Source organism: Aquarana catesbeiana, linkage group LG06, assembly GCF_042186555.1.
Source record: "Aquarana catesbeiana isolate 2022-GZ linkage group LG06, ASM4218655v1, whole genome shotgun sequence".
Taxonomy (NCBI): domain Eukaryota; kingdom Metazoa; phylum Chordata; class Amphibia; order Anura; family Ranidae; genus Aquarana; species Aquarana catesbeiana.
Window position 1 is genome coordinate 96,551,877 of NC_133329.1, and position 14,832 is coordinate 96,566,708.

The 14,832-nt window shown below is 43.8% G+C and overlaps 1 protein-coding gene across 1 annotated transcript in view; it reads right to left on the reverse strand.

Annotated features, from left to right (window-relative positions):
• The window catches only part of PKD1 (polycystin 1, transient receptor potential channel interacting), a 288,453-nt gene that overhangs the window by 122,773 nt on the left and 150,848 nt on the right, over nt 1–14,832 (reverse strand). The window contains exons 11-13 of the mRNA XM_073636475.1: nt 12,198–12,329; nt 9,093–9,268; nt 6,636–6,769 (exon numbers count right to left, since the gene is read on the reverse strand). Coding sequence (XP_073492576.1) covers nt 6,636–6,769; nt 9,093–9,268; nt 12,198–12,329 — 442 coding nt within the window. The remainder of the gene's footprint in view (nt 1–6,635; nt 6,770–9,092; nt 9,269–12,197; nt 12,330–14,832) is intronic.

Genomic DNA, 14,832 nt, shown 5'->3' on the forward strand with positions numbered 1-14,832 from the left:
TGCCTGTGGCGACCAAGATATATAATTCTTTTCTGTGAGGGCTGGAGGTGAAGATTTAATTCTGGTTTATGATCAGGATTTTGTGTTTTTATAGTATTGTGTTGGTTATTATTTGGGGTGGTGTTAGAGAAAGTGGTGTATTATTTGTATTTGGTAGTTTGTCTGTTATTTTAATCTGTGTTATTTATTCTATGTTGTATTTTAATTGTATGAATGTTTTATTTGTAGTGTAGTTTTATTTTTGTTATTTGGTGTTAATGGCTGTTATTGGTAATTATGTTGTGTTTTTGCATCTTGTTCAGTTTAACCACTTTGCGCCCGCGTTATAGCTGAAAGACGGCTGCAGCGCGGATGCTATCTGCCGGGTGGCTGTCCCTGGACGTCCTGCTGTTTACTTCCGCGATGCGCGCTCCCGCGGGCACGCATCGGGGAAGTTCTGTGCTGGCCGTGTCCCTTGGACACAGCCAGTAACAGATCGCTGAAAACGGCCAATCATAGCAGCCGTTTTCAGCGCGATCGGCGGTGCCAATGAGAGATGATCTCAAATGTAAACATATGAGATCATCTCTCATTGCCGGCTCTTCCTCCTCACACAGAGACCGCGTGTGAGGAGGGAGAGTGACCTGTGCTTCAGAGTTTTAGACTGAGTGAAAAAAACACATACACCGTGCCAACATTATAATATCAGTGCCATCTGCCAGTGCCAGTGTCATCTGCCAGTGCCTCTGTCAGTCCCATCTGTCAGTCCCATCTGTCAGTGCCATCTGCCAGTCCCACCTGCCATCAGTGCCACCTGTCAGTACCATCTGTCATCAGTGCCACCTGCCATCAGTGCCACCTGCCATCAGTGCCACCTGCCATCAGTGCCACCTGTCATCAGTGCCACCTGTCATCAGTTCCACCTGTCATCAGTTCCACCTGTCATCAGTTCCACCTGTCAGTGCAACCTGTCAGTACCATCTGTCAGTACCACCTGTCAGTGCCATGTGCCATCTGTTATCAGTGTCACCAGTGCCACGTGTCATCAGTGCCACGTAAGAGTGCCAGCTATCATCAGTGCCTTCTGTCATCACCAACAATGGCTAGAAGATTATATATAGCTGAGGAGGCATACAATATTCTTGCGGGCGACGAGAGCAAGGGGGAGCTCTCCGCTTTGGATTCCTCCTCATTTTCAGATTCTGAGTCTGATGTGGACTACGAGCCTGTCCTAACCAGTGGTACACTGACAGCCTCAGAGGAGGAGGATGAGAGTCCGCCCGCCAGACGAAGGCGTACTGGTGAGGCGGCAGTGCCATCCACCAGCACCGCAGTACCTTGGCAAAGGCCACGTACCAGTGGGGTGTCACCTCAGTCCCAAAGGGTTAGGTCCCATGCCAGCCTTCCCTATTCCCTTCAAAACGCCTTGTGGCTGCCTCCTAATTCAGGAGAAGCTAACGTTCCCCCTTTCACTGCCCAGCCAGGAGTCCAGGTGGACACAGAAAATTTTTTCTCGATAGACTTTTTCCACCTTATTTTTACTGAGGACATGCTTGTATCAACTGTGGCCCAGTGCAACCTATATGCCCAACAATTTATAGCAAGTAACCCAACGTCCTATTATGCCCGTCCCTACGAGTGGAGTTCCCTAACAGTGGAGGAGTTTAACATTTTTTGGGCCTCACATTCTGTATGGGACTAAACAGAAAAAATGAATTACGTTCGTATTGGTCTACCCTCCCCATCTACCACATGCCCACCTTTTCCTCAGTAATGCCCAGGACCAGATATCTCATGATTATGAGATTCCTACACTATAACGACAATAACCAGTGCCCTCCCCGAAATCACCCAAATTTTGACAAGCTTTTTAAAATTCGGACCCTAATAAATTATTTTTCTGAAATCTTCCCCCAGTTGTTTACCCCAGACCAACACATATGTGTGGATGAGTCCCTTATCAAATTTTCTGGCAGGCTGGGCTTAAAACAATTTATTCCCTTCAAAAGGGCCCGCTATGGGGTGAAGATGTACAAATTGTGCGATCGTGCTACAGGGTATACCTATGCCTTCATGGTATACGAAGGGAAGGACACCCAGCTACATCCCCCTAATTGCCCAGAATACATTGGATCGAGTGGGAAAGTCGTTTGGGAACTCATAAACCCACTCCTGGAGAAAGGCTACCATCTGTATGTGGACAATTTTTATTCTAGTTTGCCCCTGTTCCGAAACCTTCACAGAAAGAAGACTCCAGAATGCGGCACCGTAAGGACGAATCGGAAGGGCTTTCCTCAAAGCCTCATCAACAAGAAGTTAAGAAGAGGGGAGGAGGCGAGCTTATGGAATGAGAAAATTCTGGCTGTGAAGTGGAGGGACAGAAGGGAAGTCTACATGCTTTCTTCGATCTACAACAATACATTTGTTGAGATCACCAGGAGGAATGGCCCAATTCAAAAGCCAACATGTATCCATGAATACAACATGTATATGGGGGGGTGTCGACTTCAACGACCAGATGCTCGAACCCTACCTTTCCACTAGAAGAACATACCAGTGGTATAAAAAAGTTTCGATTTATTTATTTAATTTGGCCATATACAACACCTATGTAATTTATCGCAACTCCACCAGGAGGAAATCACCACTGCCCTTATATACTCGAACGGCCCACCAGAAAACATTAGATCCGATGTAATTAGCAGACTCTCTGAACGCCACTTTCCCAATAAAATCCTTCCCAGACCAACAGGCCAAAAACGTCAAAAAAAATGCCGGGTGTGCTCCAAACGAGGGGTGAGAAGAGACACCACTTATCATTGTCCCCAATGTCCTTCCCAACCAGGCCTCTGCATAGTTGACTGTTTCCGCCATTACCATACTTCACTAAATTATTAGTGAAGTATGGTAAACATAATCCTCACTTCCTGCCATTTACCTTCACACCCCTTATGCCTCTGCTTGCTCTGTAACTGACCCTGGCTTGTTATTCGACCATGCTTCTGCCTACCAATTCTGTTTATATCTCTGCATGATCTGGAACTGACCCTGGACTGTTATTCAACCACGCTTCTGCCTACAGATTCTGTTTATACCTCTGCCTGATCGGGAACTGACCCTGGACTGTTATTCGACCATGCTTCAGCCTACCGATTCTGTACATACATCTGCCTGATCTGGAACCAACCCTGGACTGTTTGACCATGCCTCTTGCCTGCCTCTTGGACTGATCTTGTACCCTGCCAGTGTGGGATTCAGAACACAGGGGGTCTCACATATGTGAGGGGCTCCAGAATTGTTTTTCTGGATGAAGAAAACAATTTCATTTGTTTTCTCATTCCTAGATTAGGGTCTGGAGACTCGGAGGCTTCAAAGAGATTTGGGTGGGAGAAGCCTCTACCCTGTCCCCATTCTGTCCTGAACGAGGCCCTACTTCTGCCTGCTGCCTGTAGGACCTATGCCATCATGCCTCTGCCTGTCGCATGAACTGACCACACCACCTGCCTACTACCAGGACCAATATATTGGCACTGCTGACAATCTATGCCTGCACTGACCCTGGACTGTATATGGACAGTATCCCTGCCTGCTGCCTGTACTGACTATGGACAGTATTCCTGCCTGTTGGCTGGAAAATTGCGTTCGCTTTTGCTGACCAAGTCCCTGCCTGCTGCCTGGACCAGTGCTATCCTCCTGTGTATAACTGCGCTACTACAACCACTGGTAATCTTTTGTTTACTCTTTGCTCAGCATAATGTATTTTGGGGTGTAATTCTTGGTATGTGAATGCGATGTGTCCCTAGAACACCTGATGGTGTTCCTTGCATTTTGGGCCTCTGTACGTGGCCAGGCTGTGTAAAAGTCTCACACATTTGGTGTCGCCGTACTCAGGAGGAGTAGCAGAATGTATTTTGGGGTGTCATTTTTGCTATGTACATGCTATGTGTTGGAAATATCTTATAAATGCACAACTTTGCGTAAAAAAAATGCGTTTTCATTTTTTTTCCACATTTTCCAAAAACTTATGGAAAAAAAATGAACCGTTCAAAAGACACATTATGCCTCATAGATTATATGTTGGGGGTGTTAGCTTTCCAAAATGGGGTCAATTTGTGGGCGTTTCCATTTTCCTGGTGCTGCAGAGCCTTCAAAAGTGTAATAGGTGGTTGAGAAATGAGATGTGTAATTTATGCTCCTAGAACGCCTGATGGTGCTATTTCAATATTAGGCCTCTGTATGTGGCCAGGCTGTGTAAAAGTCTCACACATTTGGTATCGCCATACTCAGGAGGAGAAGCAGAATGTATTTTGCGTAAAAAAAATGCGTTTTCAAATTTTTTAATAATTTGCAAAATGTTATCACATGAACTAAGAAAAATGCTTTTTTTTTCAAAATTTTCGGTCTTTTTTCATTTATAGCTCAAAAAATAAAAAACCCAGAGGTGATCAAATACCACCAAAAGAAAGCTCTATTTGTATGAAAAAAAGGACAAAAAATTTATTTGGGTACGGTATTACATGACTGAGTAATTGTCATTCAAAGTGTGACAGCGCTGAAAGCTGAAAATTGGTCTGGGCAGGAGGGGGGTTTAAGTGCCCAGTTGTCAAGTGGTTATGTTGTGATCTTGTGTTGTCTTTGTTAAGTGTGTCTGTGTGGTAACAATTTCCCAATTTCCCTTTTGAATTAATAAAGTATTCTGTATCTGTAGACAGGTCCAGGATACAGTTGTGGGGAAGTTTAAAGCAGGGTTAGTTTATAAAAAAATATCCCAAACTTTAAACATCTCACAGAGCACTGTTCAATACATCATCTGAAAATGGAAAGAGTATGGCACAACTGTAAACCTAAAGTGACAGGCCGGGCAAGGAGAGCATTAATCAGAGAAGCAGCCAAGAAGCCCATGGTAACTCTGGAGAAGCTTCAGAGATCCATATCTCAGGTGGGAGAATCTGTCCACAGTAGTGGTACACTCCACAAATCTGGCCTTTATGGAAGAGTGGCAAGAAGAAAGCCATTGTTGAAAAAAGCCATAAGAAGTCCCATCCGCAGTTTGTGAGAAGCCATGTGGGGGACACAGAAAACATGTGGAAGAAGGTGCTCTGGTCAGATGAGACCAAAATTGAACTTTTTGGCTTAAAAGCAAAACTGTCACAGTCCCTACCTCCCTACCGTGCCAAGCAGACAGCCAGGCGTGGTCGCGCCCCAAGTGGCTCTAGGTGGTATTGAACACATGACTGTTATTACTCCGGTTGCTTTGCCCCTGAGCCACTCCTCAGTTCTTTATTCTGCCTGCTTTCCAGCTAAGCCTAGTTCTGCATGAAGTACTGAGGGCTTTTCTCTGGATCTTACCTTGCAATCAGTACCTGTCACTCCTGGTTCAGCTGAGGCAGTTTACCTAATCAGCTGGATATAAAACACTGCCTCACTCTCAGGGCTTTGTCAGTTCATTGGTTTCCTGTTTTGTCAAAGGTTCCTGTATTCCTGTGTTCTAGTTACAGCGTTCCAAGACTGACTCCAGCTTCTGCCCCTAGCTCTGCTTGTCGTTTATTCTGTCTTCTGGAATCCCTGACTACGGCTTTACCTCAACTATCCTTTGGCAAATTCCTGTTAAGCCTCCGTGCACAGATTCACAGCCCAGGTAGCTTATTATCCTGTTACCGTGGGCTGTGTGTATTTGCAAGGGTGAGCATACATCTCTGCATCATGGACTCCAACCAAGGTAAGCCCTTACATAAAGCTATGTGTGGCGGAAAACTAACACTGCACATCACCCTGAACACACCATCCCCACTGTGAAACATGGTGGTGGCAGCATCATGATGTAGGGATGCTTTTCTTCAGCAGAGACAGGGAAGCTGGTCAGAGTTGATGGGAAGATGGATGAAGCCAAATATAGGGCAATCTTAAAAAAAACCTGTTAGAGTCTGCAAAAGACTTGAGACTGGAACAAAGGTTCACCTTCCAGCAGAACAACGACCCTAAACATACAGCAAGAGCTACAATGGAATGGTTTAGATCAAGGCATATTCATGTGTTAGAATGGCCCAGTCAAAGTCCAGACCTAAATCCAATTGAGAATCTGTGGCAAGACTTGAAAATTGCTGTTCACAGACTCTCTCTATCCAATTTGACAGAGCTTCAGCTATTTTGCAAAGAAGAATGGGCAAGAGTGTCACTCTCTAGATGTGCAAAGCTGGTAGAGACACCCCCAAGAAGACTTGCAGCTGTAATTGCAGTGAAAGGTGGTTCTACAAAGTATTGACTCAGGGGGGCTGAATACAAATGCACCCCACACTTTTCACATATTTATTTGAAAAAATTTGAAAACCATTTATCATTTTCCTTCCACTTCACAATTATGTACCACTTTGTGTTGGTCTATCACATAAAATACCAATAAAATATATTTACGTTTTTGGTTGCAACATGACAAAATGAGGAGAATTTCAGGGAATACTAAAAATTTTCAAGGCACTGTACAACCAAGGCATATATACAACATGTTTAAGTCCTTCGGCCTTCAACATGAACAGCTTTACTGAAGGATTGTGAACATGGTTTCTTCAGACTTTCAAGGCACTGATCTCTGAAGAAATTACACATAACATTTTGTCCTTGACTTCCTATTGAGCATGTTAAAGAGTTAAATTACTTACCCGTTTCTTGGTAGGTGTGGGTGACACTACTCTCAACAACTACCATATGCATGGGCAGGTCAGGAACAGAGAATGACTGATTATAGGGAGGCCGAACATTATAATCAAGCGACGTGTCATCTCCAAATGTCCATCTGAAAAAGAAGCCAAAAAAGACTAGACTTACATACAGAATACAACTAAACAAGATTGTGGAGATCTCTATGCAAAACCCATACAGCTGAAATGCATATAAAGGTGCAGATTATTTAACATGGCTGTTTACTTAAAGGGTAGCTCCACTTTCATGGGAAAAAATATAGAAAATAAAATATACAATTGCTACACAAGCCATGTTGTATATGAAAGTGGTTAAGTGGTTATAAAGCCTAACATTTTTTTTACCTTAAAGTGATATTAAAGGTTCTTTTTTTTTTTTTTTAAATAACAACCATGTTATACTTGCCTGCTCTGTGCAGTGGTTTTGCACAGAGCAGCTCATATCCTTCTTTTCTCGGATCCCCTGCCAGTGCTCCAGGCCCCTCCCTCCCGCCAAGTGCCCACAGCTTGCTATAGGAACTACTGAGCAGCTGCTGTGTGTCCATTCACACATGGAGCGTTCCTTGGCCCCAACCCCACTCTGTCCTTATTGGAGCGCTGTGATTGACAGTAGTGGGAGCCAATGGCTACCGCTGCTGTCTCAGTCAATGATGTGAGAGAGACAGAGGAGAGCCAAGACTCTTGTGCACATCGCTAGATCGAGATCAGGCTCTGGTAACTTTTAGGGTGGACTGGGGGTGCTGCTGCATACAGGTGTTTTACCTTCATGCATCCTTGAGCCTTTAGAACCACTTTAATGCATTCCTTGCATTAAAGAGGAAGTAAAGCGCTGGGTTTTTTTTCTGACCTGCAAAAGTAAAGGCATAATGTGCTAGTATGCATCGCATACTAGCACATTATGTGAAACTTACCCGCAAAGAAGCCCTCATTGTCATCACTGGAGGCCGCATCCATCTTCACCCATCTTCCTTCCGGGTCTGCGGACTCCAGTTAAATGTAAATGTCCGCGTGACGTCACTCCTGAGCACGCGCGAGGGAGCCGACGGTCACAGCAAAGGGCGCATGCGCCGATGACGTCAGTAAATATCTTGTAAAGGGTGCAGGTTTAGGAGATATTTACAGTACCGGCTATAGGTAAGCCTTATTATAGGCTTACCTATAGGTACAAACAATAGATGAAAGTTTAAATCCACTTTAAGGTGAAAATGTTTAGGAGGTAGTATCCCCCCTTACCCTCCCTTCTACTTAAGTCCTGTACACACGAGTAGTTTTTTCTTGTTCAACCCAGCAGGCTGAGAGCGTTGATCGGGAGCCGGTCGGCAGACCTTTTTCGGTCATGCCCCGTCGTCAGAAGCCAACTCCAGGACACACAGGCTGAATGTCAGCTGGTTTCTATTGAGCCGGTCGATGCCACCTGACATTCAGCCTGTGTGTACTAGGCTTTACCCGAGCCCTTAATTCAGCGCTTTGCCCATATGCAGAGGCTCCCCTCACATCCAGGGTCTCACAGGCTTTGCTGAGGCAGCTTGAACCACTGGCTCCTGCTGTTGTCAACCAAAGTCAGTGAAGAGGGAGCGGGAAGGCAGGGCCAAGCTGTACTGTCTATAGACGCAGGCAGTGGAGCTGAGTAGAGCGTCTGTGCGAGTGCCCCCATAGCACGCGGCTTGCTATGGGGGCACTTGCAGAAGAGGAGAATCCAGGAGCAAGAGCTGGGGATCCAAGAAGAGGAGGTTTGGGGCTGCTCTGCTCATTGCACGGAGCAGGTATGTATAAACCTATTTTTTTTTTTTTAATTTATCATTTACAATTACCTTAATGCATCTAAAATTATCTTTCCTTTTCAATCTGCAGGCACTGTAATGTTGTAAAATGCAAGGCAACATGATAGCCTGACGGTGTTCTTTGTTTTGTTAGTGCACACAACGCCTCCAAAAAATGTCAGCTCCTGCTTGTGTATTTGGTGCACCATGATACAAGTCGAATTTTGGATATGCAATATGAATTTCAGTTTTGATGAGATACTCCACAAAGCTAAAATACTTCTAAAGTGATGCAGAAACTGCAACTTTTCTCATTAGAATGCTGAGAGTGCATTATTTACTGTGTTTTTCTGCCTCTTTGTAATGTCCTCTCTGAGCTCCCAAACTTCTTTTTCCCCTCACTTCGATTTGTTCGTAACAAGCAGTGCATGTTAGTTGTGGTCATGTGCATGGCTCTATGCACACTACAAATCCCATAGCCCAAGAGAGGGTGGCTATGTTCCTACATACAATGAGACCATGGAGAATGAACATTCAGATTTTGCATTAAGAATACTGCACATACTTAAATAGAATTTTAATTTTTTAAACCAGTTTAATGTCACTTTAAGGTTAAAAAAGAAATACATTTGTTAGAAGAAGGCTGAGCCATGCTCACCGAAATGTGACTTCCACTGCAGAGTCGATAAGTATGCTTGCGGAGAGCTGTAATGGAGCATCCTGGGTAACGATGCCTGGGATGCTGGAGATCTTAAGGTCGCGCATTGGGTTCATCTTTTCTACAGTCACGTTGTAACTAACCGAAGCATTGCTAACATGGTTTGAAGCTGTCAACTGTGGGAAACAAAGAAGTTTTAGGCTTGGTTCACACTGATGCGACCTAGAATCCGACTCGTGAGGCCCCAAGTCGGATGACATGTGAAATTCAACGTTTCCTATGAGAAAGGTCTTAACTGATACTACACTGATCTGTCCGACTTTAGAAAAGGTTCCTGCACTACTTTGGTTCGACTTTAATACCACAGAGTGTAAAAAGTTGCAAAGGCATATCTTGAAGTTGCATTGAAAGTCACGGGCTAGTGTGAACCGAGCCGGTTCACACTGGGGCAGCTTCAAAGTTGCCCGACTCTCGTCCAACTCTGAAGCCACCCCGTACAGCGCGACTTCAGCACGGCTTGCAAAACGACTTCTGTATAGAAGTCAATGCAAGCTGCTCCGAAGTCGCCCCCAAGTAGTACAGGAACCTTTTTCTATGTTGGAGCGACTTGAGTCACACCTATTAGAGCAGTTCCATTGTACTGCATGCAGCGCGACTTGTCAGCCTGACAGGTCACCCATGTGAACCACCACTTACATTGAGTTATAATGGTTACAATGTACACTTTGGGAAAACATAATTCTACGAATATACAGTGGATATAAAAAAGTCTACACACCCCCGTTAAAATGTCAAGTTTCTGTGATGTAAAAAAATGAGACAAATATAAATCATTTCAGAATTTTTTCCACCTTTAATGTGACCTATAAACTGTACAACTCAGTTGAACAACAAACTGAAATCTTTTAGGTGGATGGAAGTAAAACTAAAAAATGAAAAGAATATGGTTGCATAAGTGTGCACACGCTTACACTAATACTTTGTTGAAGCACCTTTTGATCTTATTACAGCACTCAGACTTTTTGGGTATGAGTCTATCAGCATGGCACATCTTGACTTGGCAACATTTGCCCACTCTTCTTTGCAAAAACACTCAAAATCTGTCAGATTGCGAGAGCATCTCCTGTGCACAGCCCTCTTCAGATCACCCCACAGATTTTCAATCGGATTCAGGTCTGGGCTCTGGCTGGGCCATTCCAAAACTTTAATCTTCTTTTGGTGAAGCCATTCCTTTGTTGATTTGGATGTATGATTTGGGTCATTGTCATGCTGAAAGATGAAGTTCCTCTTCATGTTCAGCTTTCTAGCAGATGCCTGAAGGTTTTGTGCCAATATTGACTGGTATTTGAAAATGATCATAGTTCCCTCTACCTTGACTAAGGCCCCTGTTCCAGCTGAAGAAAAACAGCTCCAAAACATGATGCTGTCACCACCATGCTTCACTGTGGGTATGGTGTTCTTTTGGTGATGTGCAGTGTTGTTTTTGCGCCAAACATATCTTTTGGAATTATGGCCAAAAAGTCCAATCTTGGTTTCATCAGACCATAACAAATTTTCACCCATGCTTCTGGAAGACGTCAGATTAGTTTTTGCAAAATTTAGCCGGGCTTGGATGTTTTTCTTCGTAAGAAAAGGCTTCCATCTTGCCACTCTACCCCATAGCCCAGACAGAATACGGAAGATTGTTGTCACATGTACCACACAGCCAGTACTTGCCAGATATTCCTGCAGCTCCTTTAAAGTTGCTGTAGGCCTCTTGGACTCGTCTTTTCATCAATTTTGGAGGGACGTCCAGTTCTTGGTAATGTCACTGTTTTGCCATTTTTTCTCAACTTAATGATGACTGCCTTCACTGTGTTCCATGGTATATCTAATGCCTTGGAAATTCTTTTGTACCCTTCTCCTGACTAATACCTTTTAATAATGAGATTCCTCTGATGCTTTGGAAGCTCTCTGTGGACTATGGCTTTTGCTGTAGGATGCGACTAAGAAAATCCAAACAACCAACAGTATACCTCTCAAGGGAGGTATTAGGTCTTTCAAGGATGTGGGTTTGTCACTAAGGTGAGCACTAGAGTTGCCACCTCATGCCTTCAAACCCAAACACATATTAATTACACAGGTTCTGATGCTAATTTAATGCAGATAATACACCAAGTGAGTTTAATTACCACCTTAATCAGCCACAGAACCTGTGTAATTCATATGTGTTCAGGTTTAAAGGGATGAGGTGGCAACCCTAGTGAGCACAGACACAATTGGAGTAAAAGAGGTGTACTGTTGGTTGTTTGGATTATAAATATATAGGATGTGGATGTGAGTGGTTGTCCCTGGAATTGGTAAACTGAACCCGACTAAGAAAATGTCAGGAAAGACCTACTATAAAAGGTGAACTTTATTTGGGGTTAATCGGAGGCACTTTAAATGATGGCAGGTGTGTACTGACTCCTATTTAACATGAATTTGAAAGTGATTTCTTAATTCTGAACACAGCTACATCCCCAGTTATAAGAGCGTGTGCACACTTATACAACCACATTATTTTAGTTTTTTATTTTTAACCCCCCCCCCCCCCCCCCCCAAAAGATTTTGGATTGTTTTTCAATTGAGTTGTACAGTTTATAGGATGCATTAAAGGTGAAATGATTTATCTTTGTCTCATTTTTTTTACATCACAGAAACAGGTGTGTGTAGACTTTTTATATCCACTGTACTACTTTAGGCTCTAATCACACTTGTGTGACTTGTCATGTGATTTTGGACACTAAAGTCGCATGACAAATCGCACCCCATGTTTTTCAATGACAACCATTCAAATATGTGTGACTTTAAAAAGGTTCCTGCATTACTTTGGTCTGACTTTTTTTGCCACTTGAGTGCCATAGACTGCAATGTAAACCCTCAAAAGTCACACCTAAATGTTACACATGCAACAGTTGTGCAACCGTTTCCATTATAATTGGTCAAAGCCAAAGTAGCATCCAAGTCGCACCCATCCAAAGTTGCATCAAAGTTTCACTCCGAAACAACAGCAACAAGAGCAATGGACTCATCATATTTGGATGCCAAGGCAAAACGTCCAAAGAAAAAATCCCCAACACTTACTGTGAGCTTGTACACAGCGGCAGACTGATAGATCACATTGAAGACAGTGTTGTAATATGTAAAAGATGAGCGGTCGTCCACAGTCCATTTAAAGATCACGTCTGATCCGGATTCCACAGAAGCAACATTACTCTACAAAGACAAAGGGGAATAATAAAGTACAATGTAATGGAGATGAGCAAAAATCATAGTAGAAAAAATGAGTGACATTTGTAACATCCACAGTAACGATCAAATGGACACTACAATTTCTTAAAGCGGAGCTAAACCTACCTTTCCTCCAACGGTCTCCATCCCTGATCTTTTCATTGGCCATTGCGGGATGACGTCACTCCTGCATATGTGTCAGTCATCCCGGCACACAGGGACCATGCCAGTGATGTAAGCTGAGCTGCCCATACACAGCTCATTTTACATACCAGAAAAGCCAGCAGGCAGGCAGGTAGGTGTACTTCATCTCTTACCTGACTGGTCCCTGTGGAAGCTGCAAATCACTGTAGTAGTCGCTGCTATAATGGTGATAGCAGCGATCTTCCAGGGCCTGTGCAAAGAAACTGCCCTTCTGCAGAGTAACCACAGGGGGGCGCTCCCTTGGCACTGCCATCATTCAAATGCCTTATATTTTTTTCAATGAATACAAGAATTTCCTTGATTAGATAAGGTGGCAATTGTGACGTCACTGCCCCACCTTTTTACCTCCAATTAGTATATGTCTTGCATAAATGAAAAAAAAAGATACAAGGCAATCTGTGAATGGCAGCAGTGGAAAGTGAGCAAAACCTTTCATCTCTATAGTAAATACGCAGAAGGGAATCTATTCGGCTATAGCGGCAATCCCTGTATTTGCGGCAACTACTGCAGACGTTAGTGCCTTCCACCATGTGTTTTGCAGACTTCTATTGATCCTGGCTAGACCAATGTAACTATGCAATAAAAATCATAAATAGACTTCAGCTTTAAGGATACACTCTAGTCAAAATTGAGCCTTGAGATGCATACAGGCAACATGTTCTAATTCTTTAGTGGTTGTAAACCTTTACATTTTCCCAGTGAAGTGACTAACCTCAGGTGATACACAGATGAAAAAAAATCATCCTATATAAGTTGTATCTGTTTATCTGTAGTCTTCTTTTTTCTATCTACATCTGTTCAAAGTCCAGAATTTATAAGCTTGTCTGAGAGTTAAGAAAAAAGGAGGGCGGAGAGCTGAAGTTATACTCTGCAAAGCTGATTTAAGGGAAGAGACAACCCCCCCCCCCCCCTTGCAAACAGCACACGGGAACAGAGCAGAGGCTGTCAATCTGCTGGGGGTCCCTCCCTGTCCCCTTTTTTCTCCTGGAGTCAGGAAAACTTGTCAGAATGGACTCATGCTGATAGCAGAGGAATGAAGCAGCGGACAGAATTGACAATTGGTGCTCTTAATTCAGACAAGTACACACTATAGACCAGGTAGGCAACCTTAACGAGGTGGAGATCTACCGGAAACAACATGGGAGAAGTCAAAGATCATGGGGCACAGTGTCACCTCCTCTCACCTGATTTAAACCTCCAATTGCCATACTACCGTGTTACAATCACGTGCATTGCACAGCAATCATGGGTTTAATTCAGCTGATGAGGAGGCAACATATCGCCTTCTCACCACCTGTTAAAACACACTAGAATCGCTTTTCAGAGGAGCAGCAGTGCCTGCTGCATTTATACATGAGCCCTTAGTTGCATTCGGCAGCAGCACCCTTAAGGCTCATTCCCACGAAGTTGGGGAGGTGGTAAAACCCTGCGGTTGAGTTGTAGTTTTACTGCCCCCAATCCCTACCCCCTTTAGCTGCTGAATCAGCACCCAAAGGTGTACACATGTCGCAGCAGGAATTAAGCCCCCTGTTTGCTTTTGGTGGGTGCTACCGCCTGCCAATCACAACCTATTCAAGTATATGGGGCCACTCTACAAGTGCCCTGCAACAGCATGCTTCTGCGAGGTCCAAGGAGTTAAAGCAAGTTGTGAGAAAGCAAGGGGATGATGGTTCAGCTTTATGGTTTTATGGTGAATTTTAGCCTCATTTATGACACTTGTATCTAGTCTATAGAGCAGTATGGGATGGGCACAGACTGGATTTACAATGCTTTCACTATGCTCTGAACAGCTTTCTTGAAGTCTTGAAGGGTCTTTTAGCTCCAATCTGCATCTGTTCAACAAATATCTTAATGAGAAGGTTGGCACTCACTTCAAACAAGCTGTTATCAGACTTTGGCAGGCTTTCACAAAGCTTCAGCACTGCTTGAAGCTTGCTGGAAGCCTGCTAACAGCTTGCAGGGACAGGAAGCATTTCCTATTAAAGTTAAACTCCAGGCAACCATCTAAACACACAGATGAAATACTTATATGAAAGCCGACTAAAAATTCCATATCTGTTAATACAGTTCTCAGATCTCAGCCAGGAAGGCAGCACTATTTTCTCTGTTACTCTTAAAGAATACAGCGGTGACACCTTCCTGACTACAGCCTGCTGACTGGACAGCGAAGGAGCAGAGGCAGACCGAGTGGTCATCTCTCTGCTTTCTCCTCTGTTCAGAACATTTGCATGAAACACACGTGATTAATTTCTAGTGTCGTCTTTCAGTCTGTTCAGATACAGCA